Source organism: Ornithorhynchus anatinus, chromosome 21 (genome assembly GCF_004115215.2).
Source record: "Ornithorhynchus anatinus isolate Pmale09 chromosome 21, mOrnAna1.pri.v4, whole genome shotgun sequence".
NCBI classification, from domain to species: Eukaryota; Metazoa; Chordata; class Mammalia; order Monotremata; family Ornithorhynchidae; genus Ornithorhynchus; species Ornithorhynchus anatinus.
In genome coordinates this window covers 22,984,500-23,008,463 of record NC_041748.1, presented here as the reverse complement: position 1 = coordinate 23,008,463, position 23,964 = coordinate 22,984,500, and the positions used below count along the sequence as shown (strand labels likewise).

Below are 23,964 nucleotides of genomic sequence, written 5' to 3'. Positions count from 1 at the left end.
TCAGTGACCTCATCTGTAAAACGGGGATTAACTGTGAGCCTCACGTGGGACAACCTGATGACCCCAGTGCTTAGAACAGTGCTCTGCACATAGTAAGCGCTTAACAAATACCAACATTACTATCATCACAAGCAAATGGGGTTGGACACAGTCCGGGGCTCGCAGTCTCAATCCCCATTTTACAGGTGAGGGTACTGAGGCCCGGAGAAGTAAAGCGACTCGCCCGAGGTCACACAGCAGACAAGCGGCGGAGCCGGGATTAGAACCCTGGACCTTCCATCGCCCAGGCCCGTGCTCTGCGCGCCAGGCCGTGCTGTTTCCCCTCCCGCTGACGGATTCGCCGATCGGCCCCCACCCCCCAGAGGGCGGGAAGCCCTCCGCCTCGGGGGCGGAGGGGTTGGCAGCGGGGGGCACGGCGGGCGAGGGGGGCCGACCTTGCTGAGCTTGGGCCTGTCATAGGGCAGGTGCCTGTCCACGGTGCACATGACGATGCGGTCGGAGAAGCCCTCCTGCCTCAGCGTCTCGGCACACACCAGGCCGGCCACCCCTGCGCGGGGGAGAGGCAGCTGACCGCCGGACACTTCCCCGGGGGGCGGGGGGAACGTCCGGCGAACTTCGGGCGGACCCCAGAGGGGGAGGCCCGGCAGCCCCCACCTGCGGCCCTGGGAAGGGGGAAAAGTCACACAGACACAGAGCCCGGCCCCGGCCTAGGCAGCATCCTCTTCCCATCCGACGCCTCACCTCTCAAAGCCGGAGTCCCCCTCGCTTCCCCCCCCTTCCTAAATTTCTATTTAAAATTCCTCTCCCACCCATCCCCACCCCTCTCCCTGAAGGGAGGGTTGGCTCCCTGGCCCACGCTCTCGGTCCCCCGCCATTCCAACCCCAGGCAGCTTCCGGGAGAATTCCCGATCCCAACTTGGCCGGGATGCGGCCCGTCTTCCCTCTCCCCCAACACTTCGGTTCAGAGCTTGGGCAGGACTGAGGGAAGAAGTGACTTCCGCTGTCACCGTCCCTGTTTATCGTCGCGTTGTACTTCCCCAGGCTAACAGAGTGCTCTGCACACAGTAAGCGCTCAATAAACACCGCCCAAAGATCGGACCAACGCTGCCGGCTGCTCTCTGCGTGCACTCAAACCCTGACTCGGTCACGTACACCGTCACACACGACAGTTACGTACACTGCCTCGCACACGCTCTCCCACGTACACGCGGCCCCAGTCACATACACAAGTCTCACACGAGCACACGTGAAAGATCACGGTCACAAAGATCATCTCACACAAACTATCGCAAATACACGTAGCCCCAGTTCTCACGTCCGAATTCTATCGCCGCCCCCGCCCCACGATAACACGAACACGCACAGACGGACAACGCAGCCGCGGTCGGAGAAGCAGCGTGGCCCAATGAATAGCGCGGGCCCGAGAGCCAAGAGCTCGTGGGTTCTAATCCCACTTGGGTAACCCACTTTACTTCTCCGGGCCTCGGTTCCCTCATCTGTAAAATGGGGATAGGGACTGTGTCCAACCTGATTGGTGCGTATTCTCCTCCTCGGTCCCCGCAGCGCTTACTACAGTGCCTGGCACACAGAAAGCACTTAGCAAATACCCCAATTATTATTATTACCCTGTCTCACCCACCATCTATCACACACTCACCCACTGCCCCGGTCACTTAAGAATAATAATAATAATGGTGGTATTTGTTAAGCGCTCACTGTGTGCCGAGCACCGTTCTCAGCGCTGGGGGAGATACAAGGGAATCAGTTTGTCCCCCGCGGGGCTCACAGTCTTCATCCCCATTTTACAGATGAGGCACCTGAGGCACAGAGAAGTGAAGTGGCCGGTCCAACGTCACCGAGCTGCTAAGCGGCAGAGCGGCGATTAGAACCCACGACCTCTGACTCCCAAGCCCGGGCTCTTTCCACTGAGCCACGCTGCTTCTCCCGCTGTCTCACACACAGACGCTCTCTCAGACACTTATCGCTCGCCCTGCCACTCATTCATTCATTCAATCGTATTTATTGAGCGTCGACTCTGTGCAGAGCGCTGTACTAAGCGCTTGGAACGTACAGTGCGGCAACAGATAGAGACCATCCCTGCGCAATGACGGGCTCACCCTGATGTGCATATATTAGACACGCTTGCCCGCCCTCCCGCCCCCCACCCGGCATGCGCGCACGCACCCATCCCAAAGGCGCCCGCCTGCCAGGCTACCTGCCCCGATGATGAGAACATTGGTGCTGCCCATATGGTAGTTGCTAAGGGAGATGCATTTGGCCATGACCTTGCTCCTCCTCTGGGTCTGCAGGGCCTGGAGGGTCAAATAGGGGTCACGGGTCACCGGCCCGGCCGGGGCCCTCCGTCTCCGTGCCGCCCCTGCGCCAGACGCCCCATCTCCACCGGGGCCGGACCCCGGAAGGGGCTGGGAGATGGGGCACCGCCGTCGGCAGCCATGACCCCCCCCTCTCCGGGACCCTCCAGGGACCGACTCCGGGCGTCCCCGGTCGCCCCCGGGAGATCCTGAGTCGTGGACTGGGGGACCCGGGACCCTCCCCCCGGCCCCCCGTCCTGCCCCGTCGCCCCTCACCTGCTTGCTGGCTTGGATGTACACCTTCTCCTTCTCGATTTTCACCTGCAGCCCACGGGACGGACACCCACCTCAGGAAACGGTCAGGCCCGGGGGGGCGGCCTGGTCTCCGCTCCCCTCGCCGAAGGAACGGAAGCCAACGCCCCGAATCCCACCCGCTCCCGAGGGCGGACGGGGCGACGCCGGGGACGTTCTGGCCTCAGCCGGACCACTCCCCGTTTCGGCAAAGCCAGAGGGGAAGCGGGGAGATGTTTCCCTGTGGGGGATCCATCCCTAGCTCGTGCCAGCCTCTGGACGACCCTGCCGTGTTTTCCCATTTGCCTCCCGCGCTCCCGCTCCAAACCGAGGCGATGGAATCGTCCCTGACTTTTGGAGGCAGAAATGTCTCCAGGACAGGAGGAAGGAGGGAGGTGGGGAAGCAGAGGGAGGGACGAGAGGGAAAAGAGCAAGGAAGAAGAAGCAGCGCGGCCAATTGGCTAGAGCCCGGGCCTGGGAGTCGGAAGGAACCGGGTTCTAATCCCCATTCCACCCCTCGACTGCTGTGTGAACTTGGGAGAGTCACTTCATTTCTCTACGTCTCAGTTTCCTCATCTGTCAAATGGAAATTAAGTCGGTGAGTCCCCTGGGGGACCCGGGCCGTGTTCAACGGCTTGTGTCTGCCCCCAGACCTTAGTACGGTGTATCGCACAGAGTAAGCGCTCAATAAATACGACTGAATGAACGAATGGCACAGAGTAAGGACTCAAATATCGTAAAAAAAAAAAAAAGGTGAAGTGGGGAGGAATAAAGGAGGGAATGCGGGTGACCATGGGAGCAGAGAAAGAAGGGGGGAGCTGGGAGGAGATGGAGGAACTCACTCAAGGACCCTGACGGAGCGTTTCGGGGGCTGAACGCCCCTTCTTTTGCCCCCCCACCTCCCTGCCACCGGGGCAAAAAGAATCTCTAGACCGTGAGCTCGCCTCTAGAATGTAAGCATGCTGTGGGCGGGGAATGTATCTCTTTATTGTTGTACCCTCCCAACAGCTTAGTACAGTAAGCGCTCAATAAATACGACTGAATTGGATCGGATCTCCACAGGGGTCGGTGTGGCTCGCGGGGCCCCCGAGCGCCCGCCCGCCCTCGGCCCCGCGCTACCTGGAACTTGGGGAGCCCGTCCAGGCCGGGGAAGTCCTCGATGTCTCCGGTGGCGATGTTGAAGCAGGCTCCGTGCCACGGGCACCGGACCCGGCCGCGGGACAGCACCCCTGCAGACGGGCGGACGGGGGTGTCGCCAAGAGCCCCCCGCCCCAAACCACCCGGCCCCTCCTCCACCAGCCGACCCCAGGCCCGGCACCGGTGCGGACGGGCAGCCCGGCGAGAGGGGCGCGTGCCCCCCGACCGCTTCCCCTAGGCCAAACCCGGGTTACTCCAGCCCCTGGGCAGTGGGGAGGGGGGCACCGACGGCAGGGCTGGAAGCGGGGGTGGCACAGGGGTTCAGCCCAAGGGAGCTTTGAGGGAGGGGTGGTGGACTTCCCTTCCCCAAGATCTAGACATTGGGTTACCCCACTCCGTCCCCCACCCCCATTCCCTGCCCCTGCAGCCCCTCCGGGATGGCGGGGGGAGAGAGAGAGGTGATAGCGGGGGAGGTGGGCACGGGGCCGCCCCACACCTTTCACGAGCGGAGCTCCGTAGTGCGGACACTTGTGACCGAGCGCGTGGAACTCGCCGCCGTCCTTGATCAGCAAGGCCTTCCCGCAGCCCAGCTCCACCTCACGCATTCTGCCGGGAGACCCGCCGTCCGCTCAGGCCCGCGACCCGCCTCTCCGTGGGGGCGTCTCGGCCACCCCCTCCACCCTGGAGATCGTCTCTTAACTCTCGCCAGTACTTTCTGTAATGGCTTTTGGTTAAGCACTTACGACGTGCCGGGCGCTGTTCTAAGCGCTGGGGTAGACCGAGTGAAGTGGGTTGGACACAGTCCCTGGCCCACGGGGAGCTCACAGTCTTCACCCCCATTTTACAGATGAGGGAACTGAAGCATGGAGAAGTGAAGTGACTTGTCCAAGGTCACACAGCGGACGGGTGGCAGAGAACCTACGTCCTTCTGACTTCCAGGCTGTCTTCCAACCCCTACGCCGTGCTGCTTTCTATCCATCATTCACAGATTGCCTAGACCACACTTGTGACAGAGAAGCAGCGTAGCGCAATGGAAAGACCCCGGGCTTTGGAGTCAGAGGTCATGGGTTCGACTCCTGGCTCTGCCACTCGTCAGCTGTGTGACTGTGGCCAAGTCACTTCACTTCTCTGTTGCCTCGGTTACTTCATCTGGAAAATGGGGATTAACTGTGAGCCTCACGTGGGACAAGCTGATCACCCTGTATCTACCCCAGCGCTTAGAACAGTGCTCTGCACATAGTAAGCGCTTAACAAATACCAACGTTATTATTATTATTATTACTGTGTGCAAAGCGCTATACTGGGTGTCTACGGTGAACAAGGCACTATAGAGAGCGCCTTCCGTGCTCAGACTAGAGATTTCTTTTCTATGGTTGACACCTTATGGCCTCTTCTTTCAATCAACCAACGGTATTTCTTGAGCCCCTGCTCTGCGCAGAGCACTCCACCGAGAGCTTAAATTCTAAATTTTGAGAGCAGAAATTGTACGTCGACGGGCTCTTGGTTCAGCACTTGACCCTGAGAATTTCACCCAGTACGGCGACTGCATGCTCTAGGTGCCCAGGAGAGTCCTCCGCCCCCAGGGAGGGTGGGAGTGAGCACAGGGAGGGGGGGCCTCTTCCTTCCCGCTTAAGTTCTGGGGACCCTCCCGCCTCCCCCACTCCGATTTCCGGATTGTGAGGTCCAAGTTCCGGAGTCCTGCCCAGACTTGCTGCACTGCCCTTTCCTCCTCCTCCTCCTCCTCACTGCCAGACCTCCCTCCCACCAGACTGGGTGGGCAAGGGATCTCCTCTCCCCCGCCCACCCCCGTCCCTCCCGGGGGTCCCGGGGGGGACGAGGGAGGAGAAGAAGGTAGAGTTAACACCTACTGCCCATTCTCCAGGTCCTTGACGTGGCAGACGGCCGCCTCGATGACGTCCTGGGGTCCCGGGTAGGGGTGCAGACCCCCGGGCCGCTCCTCGGGGTGGTACTGGCGGGCTGCCCCGTTCACCTTGTACGCCAGCGGGCTGGCCGTGCCGTTGGGTGACGGGTCTTCCTTGGTTCGCTCCTTCTCCGGAAGCACCACTTCGATCTTCACCTCCACTGCGGCAGGGGGAGGAGGGTCTCCCGTGAGCCGGGTCAGCCGGCCCCCGGCCCTCCCTCAGGCCCTCTTGGGATACCCCTCCTCCAGGAAGGCTTCCCTGCTTAACGGCCGCCCTTTCCATAAACGTACACACGCAGACATGCCCACACATAGATATGCACGCCCATGCGTGCGGATATACACACGTAGGTGTACCTATGCATAGATACCACATGCGTCCACACTCACCCACATATATAATAATGATGGTGGTATCGGTTAAGCGCTTACTATGTGCCGAGCACTGTTCTAAGCGCTGGGGTGGACACAGGGTAATCAGGTTGTCCCACGTGAGGCTCACAGTTAATCCCCATTTTCCAGATGAGGGAACCGAGGCACAGAGAAGTGAAGTGACTCGGCCACAGTCACACAGCTGACAGGTGGCAGAGCCGGGAGTCGAACCCACGACCTCTGACTCCGAAGCCCAGGCTCTTTCCCATGTGCATATACACACAAATGTGTAACTACCCACATACATATAAGCACAAATATATGCGTGTACTTGTGCTCATGCTCCGTTTATTCAGTTTTTCCCTACTCTTGTTCCTATCAGTTGTATCCGCGTTTTTTCTCCTGTTCCCAGTGGAAGAAAAAAATGATGCCTGCCTGATTTCCTCATTAGACTGTGAACCCCTTGTGGGCAGGGACTCTATCTTCCACCGCCACTGTACTCTTCCAACCCCAGTACGGTGCTCTCTACCTAGTGAGTGTCAAACCATGAGTGATTACAATCCATTCCACTGAACCTGCCAGAAGCCGTGCCCTGAGGATGTCAGAGAAACAGTGTGGCCTAGTGGGTAGAGCCCGGGCCTGGGAGTCAGGGGACCTGAGTTCTAATCCCGGCTCTGCCAAACGCCTGCTGGGTGACTGCATCAGCCTCCTTTCTCACCTCCCGACCTCCTGCCTCTCCCGACTCCAGTCCATACTTCACTCCGCTGTCCGGATCGCCTTTCTACAGAATCATTCAGGACATGTCACCCACTCCCCATCCAAAATCTCCAGTGGTTGCCTATCCAACTCTGCAGCAAACAAAAACCCTTCACCACTGACTTTAAAGCTCTCCATCACCTCACCCCCTTCCACCTCACCTCGCTTCTCTCTTTCTACAACCCAGAGCGCACACTCCGCTCTTCTGGTGCCGCTAACCTTCTCTCTGGGCCTCCATTTCGCTTCTCTCGCCGCCGACCCCCGGCCCGCTTCCTACCTCTGGCCTGGAACAACCTCCCTCCTCAAATCAGCCAAACAGTGACTCTCCCTGCCTTCAGAGCCTTACTGAAGGCCCATCTCCTCCAAGAGGCCTTCCCTGACTAAGCCCCACTTTTCCTCATCTCCCACTCCCTTCTGCGTCACCCTGACTTGTTCCCTTTGCTCTTTCCCCATCTCTCTGCTCTATAGCTCTCATGTGTATATATATATATATCTGTCATTTTAAAAATTTATCTATATTGACTTCTGTTTATTCGTATTGATGTCTGTCTCCCCCAACTCTAGACTGGGAGCTCGTTGTGGGCAGGGAATGTCTCTTTTTATCGCTGTATTGTACTTTCCAAAGCGCTCAGTACAGTGCTCTGCACACCGTAAATGCTCCATAAATACGATTGAAAGAATGAATGACAACTTTTCTGTGCCTCAGTTCTCCTGTTCTCCCTCCTACTTAGACTGTAAGCCCCATGTGGGACCTGGTTATTTTGCATCTTCCCCAGCTCTCAGTAAAGTCCTTGACTTATAGTAAGTGCTTAACAAATACCATTATTATTATTATTAAGGATAATGATGACAGCAACAATAATAATAATGCTTCAGGACAGTGCCCCAGCTCGTTGTACAGTGCTTAGCAAATCTCAAAATTATTATGGCCTCGTGGAAAGAGCCCAGGCCCGGGTGTCAGCGGATGTGGATTCTCATCCTGACTCTGCCACTTTTTGCTGTATGACCTTGGTTAAGTCACTTCATTACTCTGTGCTTCAGTTACCTCATCTGTAAAATGGGGATTAAGATTGTGAGCCCCACGTTGGACAGGGACTGCGTCCGACCTGATTACCGTATATCCACCTCAGCACTTAGAAAAGTAGTGGGTACAAAGTAAAAGCTTAACAAATTTCACTATTATTATTAATGGCAATAATAATCATCCTCAGGCAGTGCTTCAACTCTTACTATAGTGTTTGGCACATAATAGATATTTAACAAATAGCAAAATTGTTCATAATCACAATAATAATAATAATGTCTCAGGACTGCTCCCCAGCTGAAATCTGGGAGTCACCGTCTGAGGAGAGACCAGCATGGTGCGCTGACGACAAAAACGGACCGGCTGTTTTTGAGCTCAAGCGTGGTGAGCAGCAAGAGACGGGGAGGATAAAGAGAAAAGAGTGCCCGGCGCCACAAACATTAAGCATGACCACACAACAAAGGACGGCCTTTTCGGGTGCCCAGCGTGACCGGGACTATGGATCCCACATCCGTCTTTTCGGCCACACACGCTCCCACGAGTGAACTTCCCTCTCAGGGGTGTCGTGTCGTCTTCAAATCTGGACCACTCTAAAGGGGCTCAAGAAAAATTAGCGATCGATTGACTCAGACACGCAGGCAAGTGGCGGAGCGGGATTAGAACCCAGGTCCTCCGCCTCCCAGGCCTGGGCTCTTTCCCTTATACCTCAAGCGGGGCTCTGAGACCCTCAGCCGGATCCCTCCTGAGCCCCCCGACCCCGGGGGTTCCCAGATACGGAGCTAGGAATGCTGAGTCCTGATCTCCCGGGATCGGCTCCAGAACCGGGAGGGGTCGGCCTGGAATCGGGAAAACGGCTCTTGGGGTTGACCAGTTGACCCAGAAAATTCCTGGCCGGCTTAGTGCCTTTCCACCGAGGGCAGGCCGGGCCTCCAGGCCTGCTTCCTGCTTGGCTCCTCGCCGGCCCGCGGCTCGGCCGCCGGGTCTGGGAGATGACCGGGGCCCGTCAGAGCGGCCCCTCCTCAGTCCGGACACCCCTCAACCCGACAGCTGCCCCGGGAGCTGATATAACTCAATTTCTCTGTGACTCAGTTCCCTCTTGTGTAAAATGAGAATTAATACTCACAATCGTGGTAGCTGTTAAGCGCCTGCTCTGTGCCAGGCCCTGGGATAGATACAAGGTGGGACACAGTCCCAGGCCCCCAGGGGGTTCCACAGTTTTAATCCCCATTTTACAGATGAGGTAACGGAGGTCCAGAGAAGCAAAGTGACTTACTTGCCCAAGGTCCCACAGCAGACAAGTAGCAGAGTTGGGACTGAAAACCCAGGTCTTTTTGATTCCCAGGCCTGGGCTCTAGACAGAAGGCCATGCTGCTTCTCATTTTCATGGGAAACGGTACTATTGAAGAGAGCCTGGGGTAGGGGGAGATGGCGGAGGAGACCGGCCATGACGGGTGGGGACAGCAAGGGTCCTGGAAGAGGTGGGAGGGAAGATGAGGGGGGCAGCCCGGTGGGGCGGTGTTGGGGGTAACCCCTCCCTCTCCCAACCGCCTGTCTCTCCCCACTTCCATCCCGACTTCACTCTGCTGCCTGGATTATCTTTCTACAGAAACTCTGTGGGCGTGTCACCCCCCTCCTCAAAAATCTCCAATGGTTGCCTGTCGACCTCCAACTCAAACAAAAACTCCTCACTATTGGCTTTCAAGCCGTCCATCCTCTCGCTCCTCTACCTCACCTCCCTTCTCTCCTTCTCCAGCCCAGCCCGCACACTCCGCTTCTCTGCCGCCGCTCACCTCCTCGCTGGGCCTCACTGTCGCCTGTCCCGCCGTCGACCCCTGGCCCACATCCTACCTCTGGCTTGGAATGCCTTCCCTCCTTAAATCTGCCAAACAGTCACACTTCCGCCCTTCAAAGCCCTTGGCACATAGTAAGCGCTTAATAAATACCATCATTATTATTATTATTATTACTGAAGGCCCACCTCCTCCAAGAGGCCTTCCCAGACTGAGCCCCCCTTTTCCTCAGCTCCCCCTCCACATCACCCCAACTCCCTCTCTTGGCTCTACCCCGCCCCACGGCACTTGTGTATATACATACTTATCTATAATTCTATTTATTTATATTGATGCCTGTTTACTTGACACGTGTATATCTATAATTCTATTTATTTATATCGACGCCTGTTTACTTGTTCTGATGTCTGTCTTCCCCCTTCTAGACTGAAAGCCCGGTGTGGGCAGGGATTGTCTCTCTTTATTGCTGAATTGTACTTTCCAAGTGCTTAGCACAGGGTTCTGAACACAGTAAGGGCTCAATAAATACACCTAAATGAATGAATGATTGAAAGGAACCCGTGTAGCGAAACGGGAGACGGCAGCAGAGAAGCAGCGTGGCCTAGAGGAGAGAGCCCAGGTCTGGGAGTCAGGTTCTAGTCCCGGCTCTTCCACTTGCTGCTGGGTGACCTTGGGCAAATCGCTTCACTTCTCTGGGCCTCAGTTTTCTCATCTGTAAAATGGGGGTTCAAAACCTGTTCTTCATCCCTTTTGGAATGTGAGGCCCCTTTGGGTAGGATTGGGTCTATCAGCTCTGTGATATAGCATCATCAATGGTATTTGCTGAGCGCTTACTGATTGCAGAGCACTGTACTAAGCGACTGGGAGAGTAATAATAATAATAACTATGGCACTTACTAAGTACTTACTATGTGCCAAGCACTGTTCCAAGCACTGGGACAGATACAAACCAATCAGGTTAGACAGAGTCCCTATCCCACATGGGGCTTCCAGGCTCGATCCCCATCTCTGGGCTTCAAGGTTCTCCATCCCCTTGCCCCCTCCTACCTCTCCCCCCTTATCTCTTTCCACCGCCCACCCCGCACGCTCCGCTCCTCCGCCGCCCACCTCCTCGCCGTCCCCCGTTCTCGCCTATCCCGCTGTCGACCCCCGGGCCGCGTCCTCCCGCGGTCCCGGAACGCCCTCCCTCCTCACCTCCGCCCAACTGATTCTTTTCCCCTCTTCAAAACCTTACTTAAAGCTCACCTCCTCCAAGAGACCTTCCCAGACTGAGCTCCCCTTTTCCCTCTGCTCCCTCTACCCCCCCTTCACCTCTCCGCAGCCAAACCCTCTTTTCCCCCCCTTTCCCTCCGCTCCTCCCCCTCTCCCTTCCCATCCCCTCAGCACCGTACTCATCCGCTCAACTGTCTATATTTTCATTACCCTATTTATTTTGTTAATGAGATGTACATCGCCTCGATTCTATTTATTTGCTATTGTATTAATGAGATGTTCATCCCCTTGATTCTATTTATTGCTATTGTTCTTGTCTGTTCGTCTTCCCCGATTAGACTGTAAGCCCGTCAGAGGGCAGGGACCGTCTCTATGTTACCGATTTGTCCATTCCAAGCGCTTAGTACAGTGCTCTGCACATAGTAAGCGCTCAATAAATACGATTGAATGAATGAATTTTATAGATGAGGTAACTGAGGCAAAGAGAAGTGAAGTGACTTACCCAAGGTCACACAGCAGACAAGGGGTGAACCTGTGATTAGACTTGGCAGATATGTTCCCTGCTCACAACCAGCTTATTGTCTAGAAGATGAGCTTAAGGTCTCTCGAGCGCTTAATAGAGTGTTCTGCACATGATAAGCAATCATTAAACACCCTTGATAGATTAATTGTTGTGGGACAGGGACTGTGTCCAACCTGATTTTTCTATATCTACCTCAGCTCTTATCACAACATTTGACACCTGGTAATAGCTTAATGAAAACCATCATCATTATTATCAATACGGCAAAGCTATTTACTAACGTGGGGCAGGGACTGGGTCGTGACCTGATTCTTTTTCTTTTTTTAAGGTATTTGTAAAGTGCTCACTCTGTGCCAGGCACTTCTCGAAGCACCGGGGTAGATACAAGCAAATCACGTTGGACACAGTCCATGTCCCGCATCGGGGTCACAGCTTTCATCCCTGTACAGAAACTTCTTGTGGGCAGGGAGTGTGTCTATCAACTCTGTCACACTGTACGCTCCCAAGTGCTTAGCCCAGTGCTCTGCACTCGGTAAGCGTTCAATAAATATCACTGATTGACTGATTTTACAGATGAGGCAACTGAGGCACAAACAAGCCAAGTGACTCTCCCAAGGTCACCCGGCAGATGAGTGAGAAGCATTTTGGCCGAGCGGATAGAGCGTGGACCTGGGATTCGGAAGGACATGGGTTCTAATCCCGGCTCCACCACCCGTCTGCCGGGTGACCTCGGGCAAGTCATTTCGCTTCTCTGTGCCTCAGTTCCCTCATCTGTAAAACGGGGCCGGAGACCGTGAGCCCCACGTGGGACAGGGACACGTCCAAGCCGATAAGCCTGTAACCACCCCAGCGTTGAGTACAGTGCCCGGCACATAGTAAGGGCTTAAGAAACACCACAATTAAGTGGCAGAGCCGCGATTAGAACCCAAGTCCTCTGACGCTCAGGCCCGGGTTCTATCCGCTAGGCCACGCCGTTTCCCTTAGGTTTGGCACCTAGGAAGCGTTGAGCAAATATCACCGTTATGATTATTACCATTATGGTCGCCGGTGGACCTGGGCTCCAACGCCGGGCCGAGGAGCACCGGGGTAGAAGGCTGACGCGGTGGAAATCTTCAAGACAGCCGGGAGGACTGTCCGTTCAAAGTCCGGTCCCTCTCCGGAATCCCACGTCATTCCTTTACGGCTAGAGCCGGCCCCGGCCTGCCCCCGCCCCCCCCAACCCTCGTGCCAGGGCCCCCCCACCTCTGCACCGCACCCCCATTTTATGGTTTTACACAACGCCGTTTACGTGTGAAAGTGAAATGCCACTTTCCAAGGGATTAAAAACAGCTCCAGAACGCCCTAATCCCCGGCTGGCCGGCCGGCGGGAGCCGGGAATTAAAATTCCTTGAAGCGGCACCCCCCGCCCGCCGCCCCCGGCCCCCACGGCGCGGCTGAGCGGGCCTGACCTAGTTTGCTCTCGAATTTCCAGCGTGGGCAGAGCAGGGCGAGGCGGTCACCTGGTTTGGGCTTGGAGAAACACCCCCCCATGGTGTGCGGCGAGGCCGGCGGGAAGGAGCCCCGGGCCGACGAAGACGGGGGGCAGGAGGAGGACGGAGAGGAGGCGGCGACGGCAGCTCGGACGGCGGGGGCCGACGGGTGGCATTCAGGATCCGGGCACCGTCACCGGGCTGGCGGGCAGGTCCGCGGGAGGCCAGGGAGAGCCGTTGGCCATGGCCGGCGGGCGCGTTCTCTTGCGACTGTAGGACGGGGAGGAGGAGCGGTCAGGTTTGGCCACGCCACCCCGACAAGGCCGCAAACCCAAGGGTCGGTGGGCAGCCTCCCCGCTCCGGCCCGGCCGGCACGCACCGGCCCGGCGTCTTACCCGAGAATACCCTCCCGTCGGTGTTGCCGATCAGGTGCCCGGTCTCCCCGAGGGGGCGTCCGGCCCGGCCCTGTGGGGAGCCCGGGGCCCAGGAGATATTGAGGTGGGGGCAGGGCCAAGGCCGCACCGAGGGGTCAAAGTGCACTCGCTGCCCGGAGGGAGCTGGTCTAGAGTGCGCGGGGGTGGGGCCGGGAGAGCCACGGGGCAGACGGGGCAAGAACCGGGGGCAAGGGGGACCCCGGGGAGGGACAGGGGAGCCTCAGGTCGGGGATCCCCATGAGGGCGGGGTGGGTCGGGGAGCGGCGGCAGCAGCAGAGGTATGCAGTGAACGCCCGCCGTGCGCAGAGCACTGGGCTGAGCGCTTGGGCACGAGACGCATTCCCTGACCACGAGGAGATGCCACCCGGAAAAGGGAGATGGACACAAAAATATTCACCGGTCGAAAATATCTTGGAGTGGACGGTCGGAAGCGCGGGGTTTAAGTAGGTTGGTCGGCGTCAGAGGGAACGAATCAGGGAAGGCTTGAAGGAGGAGGAGGGCTTTCAGGAGACTTTGACTGTGGGGGAGGGACTTGCAGACAGGCTCACGGATTTCTAGGGGCCCCATTTCTGGAGAGGAATAAAGTCTACTCCCTCCCTCCTTTCCCCAAGCAGAGCCTTGAGGGGGAGAGGTGTGAGGCAAGGGTCTTGATCGGAAGGCCCCGGTCCCGGTAGATGGGATTTCCAATCTGCCCCCCTCACCCGACCCCATCACCTTTCCAGAAAGCTCTCACACCACCTCCTGCCGTGCCCGAGAGGCTGCCTCTCTGAGAGACTCCCAAGTTCCCCACGGAGAGGCTAAACCCGTCCCCTTGCTCGAAGGCCCCGCCGCAGGAGGATGCTTGGGTGGCCACGGCCCCGTGATGCCCACCCGTTTTCCAACCCAGGCTCCGGGGCTGGATGGGAACGCCCCGCCCGGCCTGCTACCGCTCCGCCCGGTCCCCTCCGGTGACCCCCGCCACCCCCGCCCGCGGGAGAGAGAGGGAGAGATGAGGGGCAGGGGAGGGGGTTGAGGGGTGGGACGGAGGGGGGAGGGTGTGGCGTTGAAACCCCGATTGCCGAAACCGGAAAGATGCATGTGGCATCACGAGTGCTGCCAATTGGCTGCTTATTATCATTCCATTCTCTGGCGGTCTCCGGAAACGGGAATGTAGCGGGGAAAGAGACAGGAGCACGAAAATCCCAGGGCACCCTTGCTCACCCCCAAATCCTCCCCCGAAAAGCACCCCCCTTTTCCCGGGCTCTGATCCCTTCCGCCTGCCCAGGGTCTCCGACCTGCCTGGGAGGACCGACCCCATCATTCAATCCGTCGTTGACACGTACTGAGCGTCTTCTGACTGCTAGGCACCGTACTAAGTGCTTGGGAGAGTAGAGCAGAAGCGAGGTGACCATTCCTTGCCCACAAGAAGCTTTCCGTCTAATGGGGAAGACAGAGCCTGATTTACAGAGAGTGAAAGCCAGAGAAAGAGCGAGAGCAAAGGAGGAAACTTTACGACCAACCTAGTGGACAGAGCCCGGGGCCTGGAAGTCTCAGAACCTGGGTTCGAATCCCGACTCCACCACCTGTCTGCTGTGTGACCTCGGGCTAGTCATTTTATTTCTCTTTGCCTCAGTCACCTCATCGGCCGAATGGGGATTAGGACCGTGAGCCTCACATAGGATACGGACTGTGAGTCAACCGCTGGTTATCAGATTGGACAGGATTCACGTTCATGGGGTTCACAATCTGTTTGATCCCCATTTTATAGATGAGGACACTGAAGCGCAGAGAGGTTAAGGCTCTGGCCCAAGGTCACAGAGAAGATCAGGGGAAGAGATGGGACCGGAGCTTGTGTCTTGGCTTCCCATCCTGTGCTCTTTCCATTAGGTCACACTGTCTAGAAGCAGAATGTATTCACTGAGTATTTTTTGAACGCCCTCTCAGTGTCATGCACTGTACGGAATCCTTGGGAAAGTACAAGAAAAGCACAAGGCTTATTTCCCGCCCAGAAATCGCTTACTCTCTAATGGACAAGAGAGACATAATAATATTTACTATTATTCAGAATAACTGATTAATAATTATGGTATTTACATTATACACTTATAATTACTGAGGTCCAGTATTTAGACAGTAATAATAATTATATTATTTGTTAAGCACATACAATGTGCCAAGTAGTATGCTAAGCCCTGGGGTAGTTACAGGATAATTAGGTCCGACTCAATTCCCGTCCCGCGTGGGGCTCACGGTCTGAAGAGGAAGGCGAACGGGTTTCTAATCCCCGTTTTACGGGTGAGGAAACGGAGGCACGGAATAGCCAAGTGACTTGCCCACGGTCCCGCAGCAGGAAAGTAGCAGAGCCGGGATTCCACCCGAGGTTGTCTGACTCCCAGGCCTCGCTGTTCCCTGTCCTAAATTCCCATTCTCGGCACTTACCAAAACATGGAGCCATATAGACCACAGCTCTCCGCATCTTCAAAGCCCTAATGAAATCACATCTCCTTCCCCCATTAATTTCTCACCTCCCCACTTCATAGCCACTCCATGCCACCTAATCACTCAAATACTCAGAACCACTGTAGTATTTATGCCTATATCGCATATACACCACTTTTTCCTATCTGTAACTTCTGCATCAGCCTCCGTGCTGACCTCCCTGCCTCCCGTCTCTCCCCTCCCCAGTCCGTACTTCACTCTGCTGTCGTTTTCCCCCCATAAAACTCTCAGTCCACCTCTCCCCACTCCTCAAAAACCTCCAGCGGTTCCTAATCTACCTCCACATCAAACAGAAACCCCTTCTCGTCGGCTTTAATAAGGCACGCGGGCGGCTCTCCTCCTCTTCCGTTACCTTGCTGATCTCCTACCTCAAAGTTCGCTCCCCTAACGTCAACCTACGCACTGGACCTCGATCTCGGCTATTCCTCCACCTGCCCCTTGCCCAAATCCTCCCTCTGGCCTGGAACTCCGTCTCTCGTCATAGAGGACAGTCCACCACACTCCCCACCTTCAAAGCTCTACTAAAAATCACACATCTTCCAAGATGTCTTCCCTGACTAGGCCCTCATTTCTCCCAATTGCCCTTCCTTTCATACTGTCTTTGCACTTGGATCTGTTCCCCTTAAACACCTGATAATCACCCCACTCCCGATCAATCAGTAGTATTTATTAAATACTCACCGGGTGTAGAGCACCGTACTAAACGCAAAACCCCAGCTTCAGAGCCCTTACGTCCTTCTCATTCCTTCAATCATTCAATCGTATTTATTGAGCGACCCCGACTCCACCACTTGCCTATGTGACCTTGGGCAAATCATTTTATTTCTCTTTGCCTCAGTCACCTCATCTGCAGAAAGGGGATTAAGACCGTGAGCCTCACGTGGGACACGGACTGTGAGCCAAGCGCTGGTTATCAGAATGGACAGGATTCTTGTTCACGGGGTTCACAGTCTATTCGATCCCCATTTTATAGATGAGGACACTGAAGCCCAGACAGGTTTAAGGGTCTGGCCCAAGGTCACACAGAAGACCAGTGGAAGAGATGGGACTAAAGCTGTGCGCTTGGACAGTACAATTTGGCAACAGAGACCATCCCTGCCCATACTGGGTTTACAGTCTGAAAGGAGGGAGACAGATATCAAAACAAGTAAACAGGCAACAATATAAATGAATAGAATTATAGATACATACATATCAAAACATGTAAACAGCCATCAATATAAATAGAATTATAGACACATACATATATACCCACATATACGCAAGTGCTGTGGGGAGGGGAGAGTGGGGTAGAGCAAAGGGAGCGAGTCGGGGCGACGCGGAGGGGAAGGGGGGCTGAGGAAAAGGGGGGCTTGATCTGGGAAGGCCTCTTGGAGGAGGTGAGCCTACAGTAGGGCTTTTATACTCTCCCATTCCCCTATCAGTAATTAATTTTAATGCCTATCTCCCCCTCTAGGCTATAAATTCCTTTTAGACAGGGATCTTGTCTGTCAAATCTACGGTATGGATGCTCCCTAATGCTTAGTGGAATGCTGTGCACACAATAGGTGCTGGATACATGCTATTGATTGATAGATAACTTTATTTGGGCATTCAATTATCTATTCAAATATTTTACTCTGATAATAATAATGGTATTTTTAAGCACTTCCTATGTGCCAATTATGGTATTTTTAAGCACTTCCTATGTGCCAAGCACTGTTGTAAGCGCTGGGGTAGATACAGGGTAATCGGGTTGTCCCATGTGGGGCCCACACTTTTAATCCCCATTTTACAGATGAGGTAACTGAGGCACAGAGACGTCAGTGACTTGCCCAAGGTCACACAGCAGATGAGTGGAGGAGCAGGATTAGAACCCACGTCCTCTGACTCCCAAGCCCGTGCTCTTTCCTGATGCATTTGGTGTGATTCCCTTTTATATCTGGAACCAGGGAGGACTAGTGGAAAGAGCATGGTCCTGGGAGTCAGAGGACCTGGGTTCAGATCCTGGCCCCGCCACTTGTCTGCTTTAGGACCCTGGACTAGTCACTTCCCTAAATCCTCTTTTCCTTTTCTCCCTCTCCCTTCTGAATCACCCTGACTTGCTCCCTTTATTCAAGCCCCACGGCACTTACGTCCTTACCTGTCATTCATTTATATTAACGTCCATCTCCCCCTGTAAACTATAAGCTCCTTCTGGGCAGGGAATGGGTCTGTTTATTGTTCTGTTGGACTCTCCCAAGCGCTCAGTACAGTGCTGTGCACAAAGTGAGTGCTCAATAAACACGATTGACAGGCTGACTTCACTGCTCTCGGTCTGAGTTTCCTCATTTACAAAATGGGGATTGAATACCTCTACTCCCTTCTACTAAAATTGGGAGCCCCATGGGAAAGAAGAGCTATGCCTCACCTGATTCTCTTCTATCAATATCCCAACAGATAAATAAGAGTCAGGGGAGCTAAGGTCACCAGACATTCTCTGGTCATTCCCCCCCCACCCCTATTTAAGTGGGGGCCCCCCGAACCTAATCCCGGCTCTGCCACTTATCAGCTGTGTGACTTTGGCCAAGTCACTTATTTTCTCTGTACCTCAGTGACCTCATCTGTAAAATAGTGATTACGACTGTGATCCCCCCGTGGGACAACCTGCTTACCTTTACATCTACCCCAGGACTTAGAACAGTGCTTGGCACATAGTAAGCACTTAGATACCATCGTCATTATTATTATTACGGTGCTCGGCACAGGTTAAGAGGTTAACAAACACCATAATTCTTCTTCTTATTGTTGTTAGTGATGATACTAATAATAGTAAGTGCATTTAATAATAATAACTGTGGTTTTTGTTAAGCGCCTACTCTGGGCCAGGCACTGTACTAAGCGCTGGGGTGGATACAAGCAAATCGAGTTCAACACAATCCCTGTCCCAGGTGGGGCTCGCGGTCTCAATCCCCATTTTAGAGATGAGGTCACTGAGGCCCAGAGAAAGTTGGCTGTTCCTAACCCCTCTTCCCTCCCCCAGCTCTGATTCTCAATTCCTTCCCCAGCCTCTTCACACAGCTTGGACGTCCTTCAGTCCCCATTCCTCCTCCATACCCGGATCTGGGGGCTACCAACTAGGGGGACCTTGGGGTCCCCAAACAGTCCCTTGATCCAGCAGCCCCAATCCCTGGGGAAATCCAGGGACACAAATTCCCATTTGGATGGATGGCGAGGGCTGGTGGGGCCTGGTGAGGGTAGCTCCCCTGACTGTTTGGGGGCACTGATCATTGAAAGAGGAAAGCTACAGTGATCCCAGAGGGGTATTAATTAACCCTAAATGACAGCTCAGCAGTGTGTGGGGTTGGGGGGTGGGGGTGGCGAGGGCAAAACCAGGATTTCTGAGGCTATGGAGACCGGGACTATGGAAATTCCCGGGTGGGAGGAAAGGAACCGGGGGAAGGGAGGTGGAAAATGGAGTGGGGGGAGGGGGGCTGGGGAATCTGGGGGGGAGGGAGGTGGGAGATGGGATAGTGGGGGAGCTGGAGAGGGGGGAAGGGGGCTGGGGGAAGGTGCAGAATTCGGCTGGGGTGGGATGCTGGGGCAATTGGGGTTGGCGATGGGGGTGCAGGGGCACCCCGACTGCGGCTGAGCTGGGCCCCCTGCCCGTTGCCAAGAGCGCATCCCCCCTCCCCCTGCCCCCCAGCAGCTCCCACATCCCCTGCGCCCCCCACCCTTCTCCCACCGCCCCGGGGGAGGTCGGGGGGGGCCCGTACCCCTCGACCACTTACGGCGCCTGCAGGCCGGGGGTGTCCGGGCCCGGGGGGGTGTCCGGCGGGGCTCCCTTGCAGCCGGGCCGGGGGCCGGGCAGTGGCCGGGGGCGGGGCCCGGGCGGGGCTTGCGGACGCTGCGGCACCGCAGGACCGGTCTGGACGCCAGGCGCCCCCCCCCCAAGAAGCCCCTCATCCAACCACCCCCCTTTCAAGCCGCCCCGAAGGCCCATCTCCTCCAGGAGGTCTTCCCAGACTGAGCCCCCCCTTCCCTTCCTTCTGCATCGCCCCGATTCCCTCCCTTTGCTCTCCCTCCCCCCTCCCCACTCATGTCCAGATCGGTCTGGGGAGATATGTATCTATAATTCTATTTATAATGATTATAATGATGGCATTTGGTAAGCGCTGACTATGTGCCAAGCGCTGTTCTAAGCACTGGGAAGCGTGGCGCAGTGGAAAGAGCCCGGGTTTGGGAGTCAGGCCTCATGGGTTCCAATCCCGCCTCCGCCACTTGGCAGCCGGGTGACTGTGGGCAAGTCACTTCACTTCTCTGGGCCTCAGTTCCCTCATCTGGAAAATGGGGATGAAGACCGGGAGCCTCATGTGGGACAACCTGATGACCCTGAATCTACCCCAGCGCTTAGAACAGTGCTCGGCACGTAGTATGCGCTTAACAAATACCAACATTATTATTATTATTATTATTATTATTAATGATGGCATTTGTTAAGCGCTATGTGCCAAGCACTGTTCTAAGCACTGGGAAGTGTGGCTCAGTGGAAAGAGCCCGGGCTGGGGAGTCAGAGGTCATGGGTTTGAATCCCCGCTCCGCCACTTGTCAGCTGTGGGACTGTGGGCAAGTCACTTCACTTATCTGGGCCTCAGTGACTTCATCTGGAAAATGGGGATGAAGACTGTGAGCCTCAAGTGGGACAACCTGATGACCCTATATCTACCCCAGCGCTTAGAACAGTGCTCTGCACATAGTAAGCGCTTAACGAATACCAACATTATACAAGAGGATTAAGTTGTCCCACGCGGGCTCACAGTCTTCATCCCCATTTGACAGATGAGGTAACTGAAGCACAGAGAAGTGAAGTGATCTGCCCAAAGTCACACAGCTGACAAGCGGCGGAGCTGGGATTAGAACCCAGGACCTCTGGCTCCCCAACCCGGTCTCTTTCCACTAAGCCACGTTATCTATTTTGATGCTATTGATGCTTCTCTCCTTGCTTTGTTTTGTGGTCTGTCACCACCGCTTCTAGACTGTGAGCCCGTCGTTGGGCAGGGATTGTCTCTATCCGTTGCCAAATTGTACTTTCCAAGCGCTTAGTACAGTGCTCTGCACACAGTAAGCACTCAATGAATACGATTGGATGAATGAATGTCATCTTATCCCTTTAGTCTTCCCCCCTCCCAGCCCCACAGCTCTTAGGTGCAGATCTGTCATTTTATTTATTTTTATGGATGTCTGTCTCCCCGGCCGACCCGCCAGGCTGTAAGGTCGTTGTGGGCAGAGAGTGTCGCTGTTTATTGTTGCATTGTCCTTTCCCAACTGCTCAGTACAGTGCTCTGCACACACTAAGCGCTCAATAAATACTGCTGAATGAATGAATGATTGGCCATCCCACCCCTCCTCCTGGACCCCTCAGAGAAGACCCCCCTCAAGTCAGGGCACCCCCCCGCCATGGACCCTTTCTGAACCCCCAGATCCTTGAGGCTTTTCCACAATCTGGTCCCCTTTGACCTCCCCTTCGCCCCCCACTCCCACCCTAATAATAATAATAATTTGTTAAGCGCTTACTATGTGCCGAGCACTGTTCTAAGCGCTGGGGTAGACACAGGGGAATCAGGTTGTCCCACGTGGGGCTCACAGTCTTAATCCCCATTTTACAGATGAGGTAACTGAGGCACCGAGAAGTTAAGTGACTTGCCCAAAGTCACACAGCTGACAAGTGGCCCTAGCCCGAGAGGTCCCTCAGCATGGCCTAATGGGTTGAGCTACAGGCCGGAAGGACCTGGGTTCTAATCCCACCTCCGCCACTTGTCTGCTGGGTGACTTGGGGCAAGTCGCTTCACCTCTCTGTGCCTCAGTTCTCTCAACTGTGCAATGGAGATTATGACTGTAAACCCCATGTGGGACAGAGACTGTGTCCAACCTGATCTTCCTGCATCTGCCCTGCGCTTAGTACAGCGCCTGGCACATAGTAAGCACTTAACAAATACCATTATTAGTCTCAGTATTAATAACCGCAACCGCCCCCTGCCCCACAGGATCCACATCTCTCCAGGACCCTCACAATCGACCCCCACCCCCGTCCATGAAATCATCGACATCAAATCACCACTTCCAAATTGTTCCCAGGGCCCCCCGGACCATCTCCATGGACCTTTTGGTCCGGTCTCTCCCCAGGCCCACGGGAACAAGGTGAAATGGGCCTAAATGTCTGAACTGATTTTGGAACGGCTCTGGAGGAAGGGGGTGGGGGTGAGGGGTGAAGGGGGGGTGTCTCGGGCCAGAACAGGCTAAGGGGAGGAGGTTATAGTGTGAAGCCTCTGCGCCCCCAGAGACCTTTAAAACAGGATTGACAATCCCCCCTCCCACCCAGGACCGCTTAAGTGCTTAGCTTTCAGCACTCATAGCCCCCTGGGGTATGTACTGCTGTCTCTCCCCCACCCCCAAAGCCTCCTTTCCTGTTCTGTTTTTCTACGATTCTGGGTAAAGTCATTCTGCCAACACCGGAGGCCTTTTCTGAGACCAAAAAAATGACCCCACTATCTCTTTTGTCCACTCAGCCCCTGCCCCCAACCCCCCACCCCCCCAACTCCTCTGGGCCGGGGGGGGGGGGGGGGGGGTGGTGTCATGATGCAGAGTTGAAGAGCTTTTCATTTTTTACATTGGCTGTCTTTGTATAGAGAACGGTTAAAATCCATATCAGTTGATGCACTTCCAAGCTAATCGTTTCCTCGTTGTCCTCGGCGTAGATACAGTAACAGCAAAGGTAGGTATAAAAATACCGTGTCGAGTAGCTGAATCCTTTATCTCTAACCCTCTGTTTATTTCCGAGAGGATTAGTGCGGTAAATCTGGCTAGCCTCACAATATTCTGGATACTGTGCTTAAGGTGCGGTCTTCCATTATTATTAGTCAGTCAATCGTATTTATTGAGTGCTTACTGTGTGCAGAGCACTGTCCTAAGCACTCGGGAGAGCACAGTGAAACAGCATGGCCTAGTGGCCAAGAGCATGGGCTTGGAAGTCAAAGGACTTGGGTTCTAATCTCGGCTCCAGCCAGTTGTCTGCTGTGTGACCTTGGGCAAATCACTTAACTTCTCTGGGCCTCGGTTTCCTCCTCTGTAAAATGAGAGTTAAGACTGTGACCCCTATGTGGGACAGGGGCTGTGTCCAATCTGATTACCTGTATCTATCCCAGTGCTTAGAACAGTGCTTGGCACATAGCAGGTGCTTAACAAGTACCAAAATTATAATTATTAATGTAACAATAATAACAGACACATTCCCTGCTCACAACAACCTTAAAGTCTGGGTCTGCCGCTTGTCAACTGTGTGACTGTGGGCAAGTCACTTAACTTCTATGTGACTCAGTTCCTTCATTTGTAAATTGGGGATTAAGACTGTGAGCCTCACGTGGGACAAGCTGATTACCCTGTATCTACCCCAGCACTTAGAACAGTGCTCTGCACATAGTAATCGCTTAACAAATACCAACATCATTATTATTATTACTAGCTCGAGATTAACTTACAAGTAGTTTTCAGCCCAGTCACCTCTATTATTAGACGAGAGGCGAAAGAGAGACGGTCCCTGAGAATGATTTGGCAAAGTGCTTAGTACAGTGCGCTGCGCACCGAAAGCGCTCAATAAATAGAATTGTTTGAGACGAAGGAAGAGCCGTCGGAGAGGGAAGACAAGAACCAAGAGATTACCGACTTGCATTCTAGGGGGAAGAGGGTGGTCCAGGCTGTGGAGGGCTGCCGAGAGGGCGGTCACGTTGGGACCTTTTCTCCGAAGGAAACGGTGACCCTCCATCAGGTCCCCGCCTGACTCGGCCTGCGGCCGCCGGGAGATGAAAGTCTGCGGTCCTGCAGCTGTGAGGGTTGTATGTTTGTTGTTCGTCCCCCTGTTCTGAGCTTCTTCGAGTGCTAATAAACATTCGCTCCCTCACTCCCCTTCCACACCCGTGGTGAGGAGAGAGACATGCAGTTCCAGGAAAGTCATGGGAGGGAGAGAAAAAAATGAGGGCAGACTCCCTGGGGGCTTTCTTTCTTTTCTTATTAATAATAATAATAATAATAATGTTGATATTTGTTAAGCACTTACTATGTGCAGGGCACTGTTCTAAGCGCTGGGGTAGAAACAGGGTAATCAGGTTGTCCCACGTGAGGCTCACAGTTAATCCTCATTTTACAGATGAGGTAACTGAGGCACAGAGAAACGAAGTGACTTGCCCACAGTCACACAACTGACAGGTGGCGGAGCTGGGATTCGAACTCATGA

General features: G+C 54.9%; 1 protein-coding gene across 7 annotated transcripts in view; it reads right to left on the bottom strand.

Moving 5' to 3' along the window:
* The window catches only part of AIFM3 (apoptosis inducing factor mitochondria associated 3), a 38,421-nt gene extending 18,888 nt beyond the window's left edge, over positions 1-19,533 (bottom strand). For 2 of the 7 annotated variants that reach the window (XM_029049497.2, XM_029049502.2), the window contains exons 1-8: positions 13,203-13,301; positions 12,787-13,077; positions 5,609-5,822; positions 4,237-4,346; positions 3,723-3,832; positions 2,589-2,633; positions 2,216-2,312; positions 435-547 (exon numbers count right to left, since the gene is read on the bottom strand). In XM_029049497.2, the coding sequence (XP_028905330.1) occupies positions 435-547; positions 2,216-2,312; positions 2,589-2,633; positions 3,723-3,832; positions 4,237-4,346; positions 5,609-5,822; positions 12,787-12,868 (771 nt within the window). In that variant the 5' untranslated portion in view covers positions 12,869-13,077; positions 13,203-13,301. Of the gene's footprint in view, positions 1-434; positions 548-2,215; positions 2,313-2,588; positions 2,634-3,722; positions 3,833-4,236; positions 4,347-5,608; positions 5,823-12,786; positions 13,078-13,202; positions 13,302-13,638; positions 13,743-14,515; positions 14,645-19,468 lie in introns of those variants that run through there. The other 5 variants (XM_029049503.2, XM_029049504.2, XM_029049499.1 and 2 more) reach the window with 4 other exon arrangements.
* Between the last annotated feature and the right edge of the window lie 4,431 nt (positions 19,534-23,964).